The following is a 19,349-nucleotide window of genomic DNA, read 5'->3' as shown; positions in this document are numbered from 1 at the left end:
TTCATTTGAATGATTGTTTTTTTGCTTTTTATAGGTACTTTCCTTTAAAAAATGATTTTGCTAGCCATTGATGAGTGGAACATCAATAATAATAAAAAATAATTAATCCAAAGAAAACAGAAAAGTGCATTTCTTTAGTTGAACGAGTTCTTTTTAGCCTGGATCGATTGAAACTTCACGTCGAAAATTAAAGCGTCTAACAGAGACTTCTACTCAATCAATTTTTTCAAGGTTTACTATTCACATCACTTTGCGGACTACTTTTTTTTAAGCTATTTTCCTCTTTTCATCCTTACTTTAAACAATTACATATTTACAATTAGAAATCAACCACAACTCTTTTTATTTTTTTGTTGAGTTTTCCTTTTTTTTATATATCTACAATGATTATAAGGATAACTGAAAGAGGGTTATAGGATGAAAAAATCATTTTTTATATATATTGATATGATACTAAATGTGTTTGATGTCATTGTATACAATCAAAACATTTCATTATTGAGTTTCACAATTTACGGTTCTGTGATTATTTTTAATTTATTATAATATATATATTTAATAATGTATTTCATGATTGCGCGAAGTGCAGCTAAGTTTCCTAATATATATATATATATATATATATATATATATATTCTCTAAATAGTTTAAATTACTACACACAATTTGTTCACTTTGTTTGTCATTATATTAAAAATATATATAAAGGAGAAACATAGATAAAATGATGTAACACCTTTTCTTTTTTTTCATTTTTTCTCATTTCTTTCAATTAGTTTATTTTACAAAATCATGTCCTTAATTCATACATTCAATTACATAAATTCTAATCTTAAATATTAGTGATTTCCATAACTCTCAAGCCTTTCATATTCATGACCCTCAATTAGTTAATGTACAAGAAGACAATTTATCTTTTTTCTCTTTTTATTTTTATTTTTAATTATTTTTATCTTTCTCTATAATTTTTGTGATTGATTTGTATTTAATTAAATCTATAGATAATAATAATAATAATAATAATAATAATAATAATAATAATAATAATAATAAAGAAATATAAAGAAGGTGATGCAGCACTTCTCTAGAACCTCCATTTTTATTTATTTCTTTTCTCATTTTTGACAATTTCTTCTTCATTTATCTATTTATTTTATTTTTCACAATTCAAAAATTAATTATTCAATCATCAACTTTTCATCTCCCACTATGATTACCTTTTTTTTTTTTGTTTCCCACTGTATCCACAGTCCGACAGATCAAGGACTAATCCTCCGTGGATCTGAGCTCCATTTAAGGATTTGCCGCTAGCCAATTGGTTGCTGCATGCACAAGGCGGGAATCGAACCCCCGACACTTACTTAAGCGACCTAGTGAGCTAACCACTAGGCCAACCAAGTTTGGTTTATGATTACCTTTTTTATTAAAGATTTTGTCCTTTGTCTTTTTATCTCTTATTTTTTAGCATATTATCACTACACATTAATAAAATTAATTAAGATTAAAGATTGTAAATGGTAGAATACATGAATAAATATTAAAATCTCTATGATTATCTTTTTTATTAGAGATTTTAATATGTATTCATGTATTCTACCATTTACAATCTTTAATCTTAATTAATTTTATTAATGTGTAGTAATAATATGCTAAAACATAAGAGATAAAAAGACAAACTAATCTATATATATCTCATGCTAATACAATTTTGAATTCATTCAATTATTTTTTCTCTCTCTCTTTTGACTTTTGACATTCATTTCATCTTTTTATCTTAATTTTACTAGACAAAAAAGTTACTTAACTACAATTTAATTAATTAGTTTTTAACTTTTACTATAATAATTTTTAATTAATAGTATATATATATATATATATATATATAATCTTGCACTTTTTCAACAAAATTCACTTTCATTATGTATTCCTGCCTCCCTCTCTTTTCTATATATCTTTGATTCTTTGTCTTTAATTTAAAATTTTAATATATGTTTGAAAGTTCAAATGGTAACACAACACAAGAACACAATCTCGGAAGAAGTTTGTAGTGAAGACAAGTGATAGCGATAGGTTTCAAATATTTGATGACTTTTGGTTGGTATTTAGACTTAAAAAGAATACTCCAAGTTACCATGTAGAGCTTGAAAAAGTAAGTTCATAGTGAAATTTAATTCCATGAATGATTGTCTTTACTAATAAAGAATCGTGGCTTGCAAATTGGATAAATTTTTATAACTTATTTTGAATTTTGATTTTATTATCTTGTAGCTTCATGAATATAATTTTTTGCGGTTTGTGCCAAATATTAGAACTAACATCCACCACCAACAACAGACCCAGTGTATTCCCACAAAGTAAGGTTTGTGGAGGATAAGATATACGCGGTACATACCACTACATCTGAAAAAGTAGAGAGACTATTTTCGATAGACCCCCGGCTCAAGATGGAGAATAGTACACCAAGATCGTAAAGAAACATGTAACAGGAAAAGATGACATTAGAACTAACATCCCACTATTTTAACTTTTGTCGTTAAAAATATTATCATAAATTTGACAAGTTATTTTATAATCGCGCGAAGCGCGATCAAATTCACTAGTAATTAATAACTAAACAATTTTTTTAAAACTTATTTAAAGTGTATTTTTTTCAGAAGTAATTTTAAGGAAAAGACATTTTTTTATCTTATGATTTTTTTTCCCTACTCCTGATAAATACATTTTTTTTTTAAAAAGCTTAATCAAATATCTCATTATCTAAAACTAATCACTTTACACAAAAAAAAATATATTTTGAAGATCCACTAAAAAAAAAAAAATGTATTTTGAAGAAAAAATAGGTTTGGACAAACATAAAATTTACCAACAATTTGGAAGAGTTATTACAAGTTTCATAATTTGTCAAGATGTTGACGTGGCATTTCCTGATTGGTCGAGACAACCCATCTCAACGTGCTTCTCCCAATTGAAATCCTTCAAAATCCCAAGATAAAACAACAAATAAATATATAAATAATATAATAATGAGTTAATCACTCTACTTTGACCCGAACCTTAAACCCCTATTCTGATTTATTTTTTTAAATTATAAAAAGGGAAAAATCAAAACTACAAAATTACAAATATCTATTTTGTTGGAAAAAAACCTCTCTTGATCTGTGTACTGAGATTAGCAGAGGTTTAAAGAGAGAAAATCAAGATCAATTTACTTCTAAAGGTAAAAAATGAATAAACACATTCTTGATGAATGTCTTTTTGACTTTTTTTTTATTTCGGGTACAATTATGGGTTTTTTTGGCTATAATTATGTTTTGTTGAATTGGGGTTTGCATGAATTTTATTCTAGATATAAATAAAATATTGTGTATGAGGGAATTTTGTGTGTTTTTTTTTATAAATATTGAAATGATATGTATAAATTTACCGGGTATGTTGTTGTTGTATGCGGAAATTTGAATTTTTTATTGGTTCAGAGGCAAATTCATGCTTTTAAGCCAATTGGGTTTTTTGAAAATTTTGATTTTGATGTGTTAGAGGTAAATTTATGCAATTAAGGTAATTGGATTTTTTTCCAATTAATTTGGGTCTGTATTTAGAGGCAAATTTATTAATTTCCCTGAATTAGTTTTTTGTTGAAAGTTTTGATATTTGAATATTTGATGGGGTTTACCCCACTTTTGTGGGAATACACAGGGTATGTTGTTGTTGTTGAATATTTGATGGGGTTTCCTTGATTTTTCTGAAACTAATTTTTGCATATTAGAGGATTGGGTTTTTGTTGAGAATTTTGATTTTTGAAATTTTCAATTAATTGAGTTTCCAGGTGTTGAGAGGTAAATTCATGCAATTAAGAGATTTTTTTAAAAAAATAAATTAATTAATTTGTTTCTTTATTTAGAGGCGAATTTATTTATTTCCCAGAATTGGTTTTTTTGTTGAAATATCCAGAGAGACAAATCTTGATAAGATTAGATTTCTCTAATTTTGATGAGTAATACTGCTAAAGATTGCAGTTTTTGCCATTACATTAATGTTTTAGGACCTGAAAAGCTGTAAATGTTGATTATTGTTACTGATACTTATTTTATCTGGCTTGTTGTAGCTTACCTCTGTTTCCGTGGGACGAAAACTGAGTGTAGCTTACCTCTGTTTCCGTGGGACGAAAACTGAGTGTTTCTGAGTTGGTAGACTGTGAGGATGAAGAATAGCGAAAGAATAGCAAATGTTGCTTTAGCAGGTTCGATTTGATTCATGCATGTTTCTTCTGGTAGCTGAATTCATAGTACAATGACTTTATCTTGTGCAATTCAATTCAATTATTTTTTTCATAATTTATAGTATAATGAGTTGGATTTGTATTGTGATAACTTGGAAATGAAGGTATTCATGTGCTGTATATGAGACGAGCAACAGTTTCTATTGATTTTATTTTGATAAATCTTTGGAACTTGTGGTTCTTACGTTTCGTCTTTGATTATGAAGAACGGATTATGAGTAGTTGGATGTGTGTCAACTGTATACGTATGATTCTGCGTACGATTGACCTTTGTTATCAGCCTGGATCCCGCTCATAGTGGTAGCTTTATTGGACCAGAATGCTCTTTACTCCCTCCGTTTCGGAATAAGTGAATTGTTGGGGTATTTATTGGTGTTTCAAAATAAGTGAATCATTGAATTTTTTTCGAAATTTGCCCTTATGATTTGACAACCAATTAACTTTTGAAAAGGTATTACAAGGTCAACTTTTTCCTTTTTTTGGGTAAAAATGAAAAGTTGTGTTAAATTTATGTCTTTAATGCTTTTTCCTTAATATGTGTGCCAAAATCCAATAATTCATTTATTATGAAATGGAGGGAGTATTATATTTTTTCTCACTTCAGATTTGTTGTAAAACAGAACAGTTCCTCTGACTTTTATCCCTTATGATTGTCAAAGTTAGGACCAAATATCCTGCGCGCAAACTGCCATAGTGTCTTGTTGCTCATTGTAAGAGATCAAAACCTCTGGAAATTCTCATTGGTTTCAAATTACCATATTTTATAAGCTTGGTGATTTTAATCTGATGTTCGATCAAATGGTGTAGATCTGGGCCCGCAAACATCATTTTATGTATTATATTCTTTTGAAGTAGGCATTGGGCTTATGATTCAAGGGGCTCATGGGACCTTCCTTGTTACTCTTGTACATCAATCCAAGTCCAACAAAATGTACTTTGCTAGGTTAAGTGGTGTTTGACCCTCACTGATTGTCACAACCTGATTTCTCAGCTCATGATGGCACCTACTATAACCCACTAGTAGGTAAACCAACCTGTAGTCCAAAACTATTGGTAACGGACTATCAAGAGAAATGAATGAAGAATGCGGAAAAAAATATAGTAAAAATTGCTAAAATACACCAGATAGTCTTAAAACTCGGTCGAATCAGTACAAGAGCTTCTAATATAATAAGACTACCCAGTGTTTTGAAAAGTGAGGCGAAAAAAAGCGATGAGGGATCGCTGCACAGAAGTGAGAAGCGTGAAGCGAAGCGCACGCTTTTTTCCATTAAAGCGCTATTTAGTACAAAATTTAAAAATATTAAACGTGCATAAATAAATAATCAAGAGTTCAATAAATAACATAATCATTCAATACTCAAATTAAAAAGAGAATAGATAGTCATAACAAGCATTCAAGCAAACTACTAAAATACTAAAAATTAGTCTTGCATCTTAATCAACCAACACAAATAGAGGAGAAGAAAAAAAACAAAGAAAAAAACAAAGTTGGAAGTCAGAATACCTACAACAAAAATAAAAAATAAAACAGAACTGGAAAACAGAAAGAAGAAGAAGAGAAAAATACAGAGACGAAAAAGAGTAATAGAGGAGAAGAAGAAAAACTAGAAAACCCTAATAGGAGAAGAAGAAGAAGAGAAATAGAGAAGAAGAAGAGGAGAAACAGAGAAGAAGAAGTCGCATACCTTCAGCAGTTGTTCCAGAAAAATCGCAGCAGCAGCAATGCAGTCGTATAGTCACTTAAGGGTTTTAACTAAAATAAATTAAATAAAACAATAAAACCCTACAAAAAAAAAACTTAAATATCCACTTAAGCGAGTTTTTCTGCGCTTTTTTTGCTTCAGCGCTTCTCGCTTCTGGACATAAAGCGAGAGCTTTTTTCTTGCCCCAACGCTTTAAGTGTAAAAAGCGAACCACTGTCGCTTCGCTTCACGCTTTAAGCGAGCGCTTCAACGCTTTTCACAACACTGAGACTACCAAATGAAGTACATAATGAATACACTGATGCAATCTATCTTTGAACATAACATAGAGACCAATCTAGTACATAAGAGGGAGAATAGTAATACTCCGAACGCCAGGAGCTCACTCTACGTCTCCGAACCATAGCTGCTCCACACGACGCAGACAACAACAGTGAGAACCCGTACTATGAACTGCATGCTGCAGAAGTGTAGCATGAGTACCAAACACGTGGTACTCAGTAGGCAACTGTCGACTTACCTCCAACGATAATACAAATATACGTAACATGTAAGCAAGAATGTAAACAACGCCCAAATATCCAGGAAACTAACATAGTAAAGCTAAGGAGGCAATAAGGATAAACTATCCTATTCTAGTCATACTCAGGAACCTAAGCACTGTATTGTATATCACTGACCAATTTATATACGAATAAGAACAGAAGAAGGATATATATATATATTAGTAAACAAGGTCAAGGAATGGACATACAACATGAATAAATGAAAGAATGAAGGGATATACGGTAGTGCCATAACTACATAGAGATAGATACATATACATAAACAAGATAACTCGAAGGTACAATCTAAAGTAGTCATTCTAGCATCTCAAGGCCTCCTAATCATAGTAGAAATTAGTGCTAACATAATCAGGATCTCTGACCATACGTCTAACTATGAGATAATTATCCATAATAAAATGCATGTAAGAGAAAAGAATCAGAATTAGAATCATACCTCGAATCTCAGTACCAGCCCAATATTCAGCCTGTTACGAACTAGCCATAATAGCAATAACAATATAAAGTAACAGGCTAGCCCAGACAAACAATACCTAAACCATGCCCCGTAACTCGGAAGGTCCAATCAGCACACACAACATACCACAAGCAATACTCATCACCTATACCTATGCAACCCCTCATAAGGTTGATAGATATAGGCGCATACTGGTGATAGGCCATGCGCATGCAAGGATGAATGCTAGTGAATCCATATGCCATAACCGATCCAAGTACCATAAAGTAACCCAATGTATACACCCCCTCTATCTTGACGGCTCGCGAAGGTAGGACCTACAACGACCTCTCTTTTTTGCCACGATGGCTCACGGACAAAGAGGCTTCTAGGGGGTTCGGGAGTACCCGTATACACCGACCTAGTCCTAATCCAGGATTTTCAGTAACCATCATCATCATATATACATATTACAAAAGTGTAGAAAGGGTCAGAATCTCTCTCGATCGAGGTAAATAGTAGTAGTAAGACTGTGGACTGGAGTCTATCTCGGTCATTTCTCTAAAACATCATTTTTAGTCTCAAAGGCTCATAAGTTATTCATTAAGATGGTATGATTCCCATTATGTACAAATCCGTTTTAAAAGTGAAAAGTGGGAATAAATCCTTTTTAAGAAAAAGAGTAGTAAAACCATATTTTTAGTTGGAATCGTACCATTTATCGTTTTAGTGGGTGTTTGGATTGACTTATTTTTAGATGCTTTTGGCTTTTAAACATTTTTTTAATTTTGGTGGTGTTTGGGAAAGTTGGAAAGTGCTTTTAAGCACTCATTTTAGGTTTAAAAAGTGTTAAAATAAGCCAAAAACCAAAAGTAGGGTGGTACCAACTTATTGCTTTTGGCTTTTAGCTTATAAGTTACTTTTTAAAAGCCAATCCAAACACCCCCTTAGTGAGCATGAATGTACTGAATCTATGTATGCTATCAAAAGTATCCAAACAATACGATTATAAGCATCTAAATATTTATAAACTAAGACCATGTCCTTTACAAGGATAAAACACTTTCTGGGATCCAACCAATATCATAATCACGACCTTAGGCCCAATTATAGATATATCCGACATAACCATAACATCATAATCTAGGAAAACCATCACAATCCATCGAGTAACGTATTAAACATTATACTAAAGGTTCATTAGTCTCAACCATACCTAACATGCTAGCAACATAGGGTAATAGGATCCTAGAAGCATAACAAGTATTTCACCTTAAGGGTCAATTACCCTTCTAGTCCCCAAACTCATAAATTAGGCTAAGTCACGGTGTTCTACCCACAATAATATCCTAACATCCCTATCTAACATGCAATATATATATTACACCATCTTATGAAGAGAGCAAACAGAAGCCTACCTCGATGCCGAGCCAAAATCCTTGAATTGTTCACAAATCGTCTGCCTTCGCTCTACGATCTCAAAATGCCGCCACACTATCAAAATAGTAATCTACATGGCGTTAGGAGTAAAACGAGACCCATATTGCTATATTAAGGGCCGGGTCGAAATTCGTGTCGAGAACGGACCTGCGGGGATCGCGATCAGAATCCAAAATTGAATCTCTCACGAGGTCCCTCGAAGGACAAGGAATATGTGCTCAAAAGTTGAGCACGAACAGAGCACAAATTGGGTCTCAAATCAACCCTTAAAATTTAGGAATTCAATACCTAATTTCTAAGGATTGCCATAAATTAGGATGGAAATTGAAGGGAAAATTGATGGGAAATGACCAAAAAGAGTTAGGTTAGCTTACCTTAGCTTCTACGGATGATTTTCCACTTTTGTCTCTCTTTGAGCTCTCAATTTAGTGTGAAAATGGTGGAAGGAATAGTGGAAAATCGGGTGGGGAAAAGAGGATTTAAGCCACCAGGTGCCTCTTAAGCGGTCACCCTATCGCTTAAGCGATCTGGCTTTTAGGGTTGGTATCGCTTAAGCAGCCCGCTTAAGCGATGCCGCCTTAAGTAGACTCAGAATTGCTTAAGTGGCTTGCTTAAGCGATCCTGTGTCGCATACGCGAAGACCGCTTTAGCAGTCATATAATCGCTTACGTGGTCGCATCAGCAACCTGAGCACCAGCTTTCTCCGAGTCCAAAACGGACTCTGACCTGGTGCTCGGGATTCGTTTGTAACCCTGTGCCCACAAAAAAAATATGCGACCACACCAAATTCGATGTTTCGGGCTCAATGGAACCATTGAAACTTTCATCCAATATCGTTTTGACTAAGTGTAGGGCCCACACCTATATACCATTTTTCACATAATCTGCCGAATAGCCTAAAATGAGTTCGGATGCCTCAGGACCTGAACCGAGGGTCCTCCTAGGCTAAAATCAATGTTCCGGAGCTAATGGCACTGTCAGAATTCTCATCCGAGGTCATCTACTAGGAGTTTTGGTCCGAGACCAAATCCTAAACAACGAAAGCTCCAAAACGGGGAAATGAGCCTAAAATCCAAACAAACTATTCGATAATCGAACCGACAGTTCCGGAAAGTCACCGCTATGGGAAGGCTTGAAATGCTGGAAATGCACGCAAATCAAATAAATGGCCTGGAGAGTGATAACACTGATGCAAACTAGTTTGGGAATAAAGACTAGATTGATTGATTGTAGCAACCTTTCCCTAGTTGGCCATTTCCCCTACTATTATTTTGTTGCTCGTTTTAGGGTCCCGAACCTCTGGAAAATTCTCATTGGCTTCACATTTCCATATATATATATATATATGTTAGAGTTAGGAATGAGACTATCAGGGAGAAGGTTGGAGTGGCTTCGGTGGAGGACCAGATGCGGGAAGTTCGATTGAGATGGTTCGGGCATGTGATGAGGAGGGGCACGGATGCCCCAGTTCGTAGGTGTGAGAGGCTAGCTTTGGATGGTTTCAGGCGGGGTAGGGGTAGGCCGAAGAAATATTGGAGAGAGGTGATTAGACAAAACATGGAGCAGTTACAGCTTACCAAGGACATGACCCTAGATAGGAAGGTTTGGAGGATGCGAATTAGGATAGAAGGCTAGTGCTTGTGGTTGGGTCGTAGTCAGTAGTTAGGGGTGCCTCTGGTTCGTTAGTGTAGGGTATTACTTTGTGGGTGTCTTATTTTTGTTATTCCATCTTGTTTCATGTTTTATTATGAATTTGTTTATTATTCTTTATCTTGAGCCGCCGGGGGTCTATTGGAAACAACTTTTCTACTTCGCCGGAGGTAGTGGTATGGACTGCGTACATTTTACCCTCCCCAGACCAAACTGTGTGGGAATACATTGGGTTTTTTGTTGTTGTTGTTGTATATATATGTTGCTTCTGAAGTAGGCATTGGGCTTATTGTTCAAGGGGCCAACAGGACCTTCCTTGTTACTCTTGAACTTCAATGCACGTCAAGCAAAATGTATTTACTAGGTTAAGTGGTGTTTGGCTCTAGCTGATCCAAACTAGTTTGGGAATAAGGCCTAGTTGATTGATTGATATGCTGGTGTTTAGCATCCTTCCCTAGTTGGCCATTTCCCCTACAAATATCATAGTTCTTTGTGGATTCTTGTTTCTTGATTTTTCTGCAATCTCTGTTTCTTAGTTTTGAGCTCCTGGAATTTGAGGATTAGTCAATAGCCTGATAATCTTGTGTCCAGATACAGTAAGCAAGTCAGTTAGACTACATGCTGATGTAGTGTCTTCTGATGGCTGTTCAAGGGTTTCCTCTTGTGCTGTTGCCTGTTGGGTATCTACTCATTACCTAGTTTCCTGTTGTCGGCGTACATTAATGATTCTGTACGGAAAGGACTCAAAGATTTTTCCTTAGTGGTGGATGCTTTAATTAATCAAATGGCCTCTTGTTAGAACAGTTCAGTCAACACATCTTTTGGAGCTTTATTGCTATTGTCCCTTTTATTTCTCCCCTTCCCTTAAAGCATCATCTTTGTGATTAGAAAAAAGTTTCTGGTTGTGTGCATTATGTGGAGAGGAGAAAAAAGTTTCTGGTTGTGTGCATTATGTGGAGAGGAAAAAAGGCTGCTGTATATGCCAAATCTCTTTCTAAATTTCATTATTGTGAATTACCTTTTGAACTCTTGCTTTTTGGTTGTGAATTTCAGGTTTGAGTTTGGCCCCACTGGTTGTGAAAGTGGACCCAAATATAAATGTTGTGCTTACAGCTTGCCTCACTGTTTTTGTGGGTTGCTGCCGTTCTGTTAAGCCAACTCCACCTTCGGTATATTCTCTGACTCCAAGTTGCAGTGTCCCTTTTTATTTGTTCATCTGTTTTGATGTTTCCTAAACTTATGTTACTACTTTGTAGGAGACAATGTCGAATGAACATGCAATGAGATTCCCCTTAGTTGGAAGTGCAATGCTCTTGTCGTTGTTCTTGCTTTTTAAGTTCCTCTCAAAGGACCTGGTTAATGCTGTATTGACGTGCTACTTTTTCGTACTTGGCATTGCTGCTTTTTCGTATGTTCTTTCCGTATGGATCATTACTATGCTTAATATATTCTTGTGCAATTTCTAAGTAGTTGTTTCATTATATGTATTTATATCCTTCCTTTGGGGCTTTGCAGTGCAACACTGTTACCTTCTATCAAAAGATTCTTGCCGAAAAAGTGGAATGAAGATCTCATAATATGGCACTTCCCATATTTCCGCTGTATGGGCCACCTCTCTCTTTTTTTTTAAAAAAAATGAAGTAATATGATTGTATTAATAGCATCAAGCAGATGCATAGGCAAAAATAATGGACCACGTTTTTTTCCTCCTGTGAAAATGCTGTGAAAATGCTAGTTGGTGACTGACTCGCTTTTTTTTCCTCAAAAGATTCTGAATTTTGTTTTGCTCACTATGTCCTTTTTCCTTTTCCCCCATCCTTGTAAAATCATTAATCAATGGCATTTTCCCCATTGAAGGGTAGCCTTGGAGTAACTGGTAAAGTTGCTGCCACGTGACCAGGAGGTCACGGGTTCAAGCCTTGGAAACAGCCTCTGACAGAAATGCAAGGTAAGGCTGCGTACTATACACCCTTGTGGTGGGGCCCTTCCCCGGACACCGCGCATAGCGGTAGCTTTAGTGCACCGGGCTGCCCTTTTAATGGCATTTTCCCCACACAGCACACTAGGTGGTACACCTTCACATCTTCTGAAAATGCTTGTTGATGACTGAACTACTTTTTTCCTTTCTCGTGTGTGTTGACCTTTTTACCTCTTGCAAACTAGAATAGCTCGTAAATGGTAGTTACCATATTTCTTTTATGTGACATGTTCTTGGCTATTCTAACTCTGTAACAGCATTAGTTGGACCCTACATCTTCTTAAAGTTCTGAGACTTTGAAGTTGCTATATGTTCCTTTTGGTACTCTTATTTTTCTTATTAGAGTCGGCATAATATGTATTGTTTGGCTGTTATGGTGATTGGCTTGCCATTTCTAGAACTGTACCATAAGAACTATTTACTTCTATCTTCTTATATGGTTATGATGACCACACACTTCCGAATCTTTAAGTCATATATTTATGTATTTGAACAAATCGACTAGCTTCTTGTGTTCTGATGTCTTCAACAACAACAACAACAAACCCAGTGTATTCCCACAAAGTGGGGTCTAGGGAGGGTAAGATGTACGCAGTCCATACCGCTACCTCCGAAGAAGTAGAGAGGTTGTTTCTGATAGACCCTCGGCTCAAGATAAAGAATAGTAAATGGGGGATGGGTAACATAAAAGAAAATCAAGAATAAGAAATGATAAAAATAGTAATCATAGAAATACGAAATATGAGAAAATATTGGCGACATGAAATAAGACAAATAGGAACTAAGACATAAGAAAAAGGGCGCCCACCTATGTACACAATCCTAGGGTTACCTCCCTGGCTACACAAGATCTCTCCTAACTGCATGCTACAACCCACACACTCACACTAGCCTTCTACCCTTATCTGCACCCTCCACACCTTCCTATCTAGGGTCATGTCCTCAGTTAGCTAAAGCTGCTCCATATCATGTCTAATCACCTCCCTCCAGTATTTCTTTGGCCTACCTCTACCCCTCCTGAAGTCATCCAAAGCTAGTCTCTCACACCTACGAATTGGGGCATCCGCGCCCCTCCTTATCACATGCCCAAACCATCTCAGCCTTCCTTCCCGCATTTTGTCTTCCACCGAAGCCACTCCCACCTTCTCTCGGATAATCCCATTCCTTATTCTGTCCCCTATAGTAAGCCCACACATCCAACGCAACATTCTCATTTCCGCCACCTTCAATTTTTGGATGTGGGGGCGCTTGACTGGCCAACACTCCGCTTCATACAACATGGCCGGACGGACTGCCACTCTATAGAATTTGCCTTTAAACTTAAGGGGCACCTTCTTATCACACAACACCCCCGAGGCGAGCCTCCACTTCATCCATCCAGCTCCAATACGCTTAGAGACATCCTCGTCACTCTCACTCTTCCCCTGAATCGTAGACCCAAGATACTTAAAACTGTCCCTCTTACAAACGTCCTGGGAGTCCAACCTCACCACCATTTCGTCCTCCTGCCTCAACTCACTAAACTTGCATTCCAAATATTTCGTCTTTGACCTACTCAACCTGAACCCCTTAGACTCAAGGGTTTGCCTCCAGACCTCCAATTTGTCATTCACCCCCCCTCCCCTCCCCCCTCCCCCCGCGTCTCATCAATCAGCACTACATCATCCGCAAATAACATACACCAAGGCACCTCGCCTTGAATACTCCGCGTCAACACGTCCATCACCAGCGCAAGAAGGAACGGACTAAGACTCGATCCCTGATGCAACCCTATCTCGACCGGAAACTGCTCTGAGTCGAGTCGAGTGTTCTGATGTCTTAAATGAGATATTTTCTGAACTTCCAAGAAGAAACCTAGTTTTCCAGTCTGGTCCATTTTCAACTAGAAGCATGAGCACAATGGAACTTTGAAATTTTGAAGGATCTCGGGTTGTAATGTTGAAATTGGTCAAGCATTTTGTTATTATTTCTTTTTGAATAAAGGTTTTCTTTAATTCATTGAGTGGAATTTGTTGGTTTTCTACCTTTTCTTTTTCTCTAGATGTGATGTTTATTTGTTTCTTTATCAGCTCTGGAGGTTGAGTTTACAAGGTCCCACATCGTTGCTGCAATTCCTGGAACTATCTTCTGTGCATGGTATGCTAAAAAGAAGCATTGGCTAGCTAACAATGTATTGGGCCTTGCATTCTCTATTCAGGTATGTCTGCACAATTAGCATAGTTACATTATCTGTTGTTTTGAAATCCTGAAACAGCCTTCTCAGAGCTTCTTTTCTCCTGATGGATGTGTTGACGCGGCGTATTCAAGGGGAGGTGCCTTGGTGTATGCTTTTTGCAGACGATGTAGTTCTGATAGATGAGACTCGAGGGGGTGTGAATGACAAATTAGAGGTGTGGAGGCAAACTCTTGAGTCTAAAGGGTTCAGGGTGAGCAGAAGCAAGACAGAGTATGTGGAATGCAAGTTTAATGACGTGAGGCGGGAGAATGAGGTAGTAGTGAAGCTGGAATCACAGGAGATATGTAAGAGGGATAGTTTCAAGTATCTCGGGTCTGTGATCCAGAGTAACGGTGAGATTGACGAGGATGTCTCGCACCGTATTGGGGCGGGATGGATGAAGTGGAAGCTCGCGTCGGGGGTGTTGTGTGATAAGAAGGTGCTGCCCAAGCTGAAAGGCAAATTCTACAGGGTGGTAGTCCGTCCGGCCATGTTGTATGGAGCGAAGTGTTGGCCAGTTAAGAACTCCCACATCCAAAAAATGAAGGTGACAGAAATGCGGATGTTGCGCTGGATGTGTGGGCTGACTAGAGGGGATAGAGTTCGGAATGGGACTATCCGGGAGAAGGTTGGTGTGACTCCAGTGGAGTGCAAGATGCGGAAAGCCCTATTGAGATGGTTCGGACACGTGAAGAGGAGGGGCATGGATGCCCCGGTTCGTAGGTGTGAGAGGCTAGCGTTGGATGGTTTTAGGCGGGGTAGGGGTAGGCCAAAGATGTACTGGGGTGAGGTGATTAGGCGGGACATGGAGCAGTTACAGCTCACCGAGGACATGACCCTAGATAGGAAGGTCTGGAGGACGCGAATTAGGGCAGAAGACTAGGGCCGGTTTGGGTCGCTAGTGTAGGGAATTACTTGGTGGGGGTTTTATTCTTGTTATGGTTCCGTGTTCCATGTTTTATTACGAATCTGTGTGCTTTCCTCTGTTTTCTAATACTTATGGGTGCTGTATTTATGTTATGTAATCTAGTTCTGTGCTTTACTATGAGTTTGTGTGGTATCTCGTGACTTGAGCCGGGGGTCTATCGGAAACAGCCTTTCTACTTCTTTAGAGGTAGAGGTATGGACTGCGTACATCTTACCCCCAGACCCCACTAGGTGGGAATACACTGGGTTTGTTGTTGTTGTTGTTAACAAATCTTGTCATTGCTGCAGATGGCTCTGTTACCATTGTGTGTGTCTGGTGAACCTGTAAATCTTGTTTTGATTACTAGAAATAGTGATTTTGGTTGACCTGGCTCTGTTTTCTGCATAAGATTTTCTTTTATTTATTATTTACTGAAAATAAATTTACTTTTTAGTTTTGTCTTCTGATGAAGATGAACTGTTAGCATCAATCACATTCCTCTAGGATCAGGTTTGTGACATGAATGTGTTGTTCTCTCTATCTCTCTCTCTCAATTTGATGTTTGTCGACCATCAAATCCAATTAATTCAGCCCACTCCATTTGATCTTTACCCCTAGATAGGTCATATAGATTAGTAGTTCAACTTACTTTCATTAGTACTATACATTTTGTCTCCGTCCTCTATTTCCCAAGAAAGTCCATGATATCCTTCGAAGAAGCTCATAGGTATACATAGCTTATAGCTACCATTTGGTTCCGCAATGGGCACATCCTGGCTTAATTTCTCCACCGAATTTTGATGTCTTCCATTTCGTAGATGCATATCTCTTATCTGTACAAAAGTTCAAGGTGACCATGCCACTGCTCAGTGTTCTGGAATGCAAGCGCATCATCGCCTTATGCGGACATGTGATGCGATGTGAGGCTTTCCTGCTGCAAGTAACTGATGCGAGGCTATTTAACAAATGCAGGCGCATAACCTTGTGATTCGAGATGCAAGTCGATGCACTCGCATTATGTTGATTTTATTTGAAGGGCCATTTTAAAATTAAAAATGAAAAGTCGGGTCAATTTTAAAGTTAAAAAAGAGTCGGAGCACTGTTGCCTTCACTTCTGCAAATTTTTAAGGTTAGCTCTGAAGATATTAGCGACTTCACTGCGGCGACCTCTTTTCTTCTTCACTGAGATTTTATGAATTTTTCTTCTTTCTTCTCTGTTTTGCTGCTTTTCACTGCTGCGACTTCACTATTTTTGTCTTCTTTTTTTTTTTCACTTCTGCTATCAGTTACTGTTTTGCTCTATTTTCTTTCTCTGCTTTTCTTTTTCTTTTCTCTTTTTTTTTTCACTTCTGCTCCTCACTTCTTTTTTTCTATGGTTTCGGTGATCAAGCCTGTGATTTTGGTGTTTCGTATAAACTTTTGCTTATATGTATTGTCTTTATTGTTGTTTATATAACCGTTGTGGTCTTTTCAGTTATGACTTATTGTTTGGATGCTATTTGTTCTTTTTATTTTAAATTGCGCTTCAGTTCAATGATGCGGTCGCATCGCGTAATGCGTGATGCGCAGCCTTGTCTGTTTTTTCTGCATCACGCTTCGCTGAACACTGCCACTGCTTTTCTTGTCTAAATGAAGTATTGAATGGTGGACTTTGTTTTCCATTTTAACTTGCAGGGAATTGAAATGCTTTCACTTGGATCATTTAAGACTGGTGCCATACTATTGGTAAGGAGGGAGGTTTTTCTTTAACATGTAATGATTATTTGTGCTGTTGTCAATTGCTTAATGTGCACTTTACTCGAGGTTCTAAGGCATACTTTCCCTTACCAATGAGCCTCTTATGAAGCGGCGACACTAAACACTTGATACTTCACCTTATCGTAATTTTTTTTTCAGTTTCTTTGTTCATATATTTGTCATTCATGCTTATAATTATTTATCTTGGACTAGACAAATATATTTGTATTTTTTTGTCCCTTTGTGCCTTTTTTTTTTGTTAAAGCCCACACTTAATTTGCGCTTAAAGCCCCAACGGACATCAGAGATTTTTTTCTTTTTGCTTTTGATAACACGTGTGCATAGTTCAGAGGTGTCATTCTGTTTATTTCTATTGGGCTCAAACTGCACGACCAAATAGTTGAAGTGGGACGCTTTAATGAGCCACCTCCTAAGTGTGCATTGCATAAACGCATCCCTTTTCCAATGTATAGTACCTTGTAGTCAAGAAGTTAAAAGAGTTTCCTGAGGTTTATATGGCATTGGTTCTGGCACTTTCTCTATGCATTAATTTACAGCCCTTGTGCTGAATGTATCCTATGTTCTTAAACTGCAGGCTGGACTTTTTGTGTATGACATTTTCTGGGTCTTTTTTACTCCAGTGATGGTTAGTGTTGCCAAGTCTTTTGATGCTCCTATCAAGGTACGTATACTGATCTTTTTTTCATTTAGCTTTTTTTCCAATTTGTTATCAGAGACCTCTTTTTTCGCTTTTACTGTATGGTTGTTAGAATTTGCTTTTTTCTTTTGCAGCTTTTGTTCCCCACAGCGGATTTGAAACGTCCCTTTTCGATGCTGGGTCTCGGGGATATTGTAATTCCTGGTATAACATCCTTTTGATTGCAAAGATCTTTGCTTTTAAATGACTTGTCTACAAAAGCCAGTTTATGAATTTGCAACGGAGCGACGGACATTATGCACCATTGAACTTTACTTCTTACTCCCATTTTTAGTTTTGTCATTACTAGTAATTCTTCTGTTATTCAGGCATTTTTGTGGCATTGGCACTCCGCTTTGATGTCTCCAGAGGAAAGGAGCCTCAATACTTTAAAAGTGCATTTTTGGGATATGCAGTTGGTGTGGTTTCAACCATTGTTGTTATGAACTGGTTTCAAGCTGCTCAGGTTGGTATCTTGGAAAAGCTTGTTTGTTTTATTCCTGCAGCAGGACTACAATGCCCTTATTCTTCAAACTTCTAGTTATTCTGACCTGGCACTTCGTTTAATCTGTTTTTCCTACCAGCCCGCATTGTTATATATTGTTCCAGCTGTAGTTGGATTTTTGGCCGTGCACTGCATTTGGAATGGTGATGTGAAGCCGGTAAACTTTTCTTTTAATAATCTATTGTTTCTCACTCCATTTGCTTCTGTTTTACTGTTTTTGGGCCTTGAATGTTTGCTTACCGTTTACTCCAAATTGTTGGGTGCCTCAAAGGGTTACGGATATTAGAATTCAGACCTTGGAGTTTCCGTTCGGCCAAAAAAAGTAATAGTAGGTGATTTTAAGCCAAGACTGTCTTATCGGCCAATTTCTCTCAACGACATTGCTTAAGACTAGATAATAGAAAAACATTCTTCATGTTTCGTTCGGAACTAGTGAAAGGAAGAGACAGGACAGTAAAGATGAAAATGTGAAGACTGAAGGAAAATCCTACTCAGTTTTGTTTGAAAGGAAGGTAGTAGGGATTGTAATAATTGTGTAGTTTTCTCCTTTCATTTTTTACATCTTTTGATAACAGTAATGTCCAGGCTAACTTGTGTGCATCTCGATTACTCTGTTGGGAGCGTAATTGTATTCTTGGTTTTTTGGTTGAGCAGTTGTTGGAGTTCGATGAGTCAAAAACGCAGAGCACTGAAGAAGTCGCAGCGAAAGAGAGCAAGAAAGTAGAATGAGGCTTTAAGAAGATTTACAGTAGGATATATGACCTTCCAACTGCAGATATTGTTGGTTAAGAAAAGGCTCTTTTGTTTGTACTTTTTAGATTATTGTTAGTGAAACATTGATGAGATTGGTTTCATATGTTATTTACCCAAATCAACATTTCAATTGTCAATCTTAATATTTTTTTTTTTAATCTACTCCATGAGATTTGAAATGGTTAATCTTTGCAATGATTAGCTAGTAATTACAGATTTTTGGTATTTGATCACTCTTAGGTTTCGTTTAGTTGGGAAACAAGTTTAGATTAGTTATCCCAGGGTTAGCTATCACTTTTAATGTGGTATAAAAATAACACTACAATCTCGAAATAACTTATCTCAACGATTTTATTTCAATGTGGAATAAAAATAAGAGTACAATTTTAGAATGATTTTTTCTCAACCAATCATGGAATAAACTTTTCTCCAATGAAATAGTGTTTCGATGAAAAATTCTTTTCCGACATTTTCTTGAAAACA

General features: G+C 36.8%; 1 protein-coding gene across 2 annotated transcripts; it reads left to right on the top strand.

The window, feature by feature from the left end:
* The first annotated feature begins 2,995 nt into the window (after positions 1–2,995).
* Positions 2,996–19,024, top strand: LOC107875497 (signal peptide peptidase). Of its 2 annotated transcripts, none has more exons than XM_016722247.2 (12): positions 2,996–3,217; positions 4,140–4,237; positions 11,128–11,243; positions 11,331–11,482; positions 11,590–11,675; positions 14,122–14,249; positions 16,849–16,899; positions 17,507–17,593; positions 17,704–17,773; positions 17,938–18,074; positions 18,193–18,270; positions 18,768–19,024. In XM_016722247.2, exons 2-12 carry the CDS (start codon positions 4,198–4,200, stop codon positions 18,840–18,842), a joined length of 1,020 nt encoding a protein of 339 aa, XP_016577733.1. In that variant the 5' UTR covers positions 2,996–3,217; positions 4,140–4,197; the 3' UTR covers positions 18,843–19,024. The 2 variants fall into 2 exon arrangements, with proteins under 2 accessions (XP_016577733.1, XP_016577724.1); XM_016722238.2 differs by having other exon boundaries at positions 3,035–3,217; positions 4,103–4,237.
* Positions 19,025–19,349: the final 325 nt, after the last annotated feature.

Source organism: Capsicum annuum, chromosome 1 (assembly GCF_002878395.1).
Source record: "Capsicum annuum cultivar UCD-10X-F1 chromosome 1, UCD10Xv1.1, whole genome shotgun sequence".
NCBI lineage: Eukaryota > Viridiplantae > Streptophyta > Magnoliopsida > Solanales > Solanaceae > Capsicum > Capsicum annuum.
This window is presented reverse-complemented; position numbering and strand designations above follow the sequence as displayed.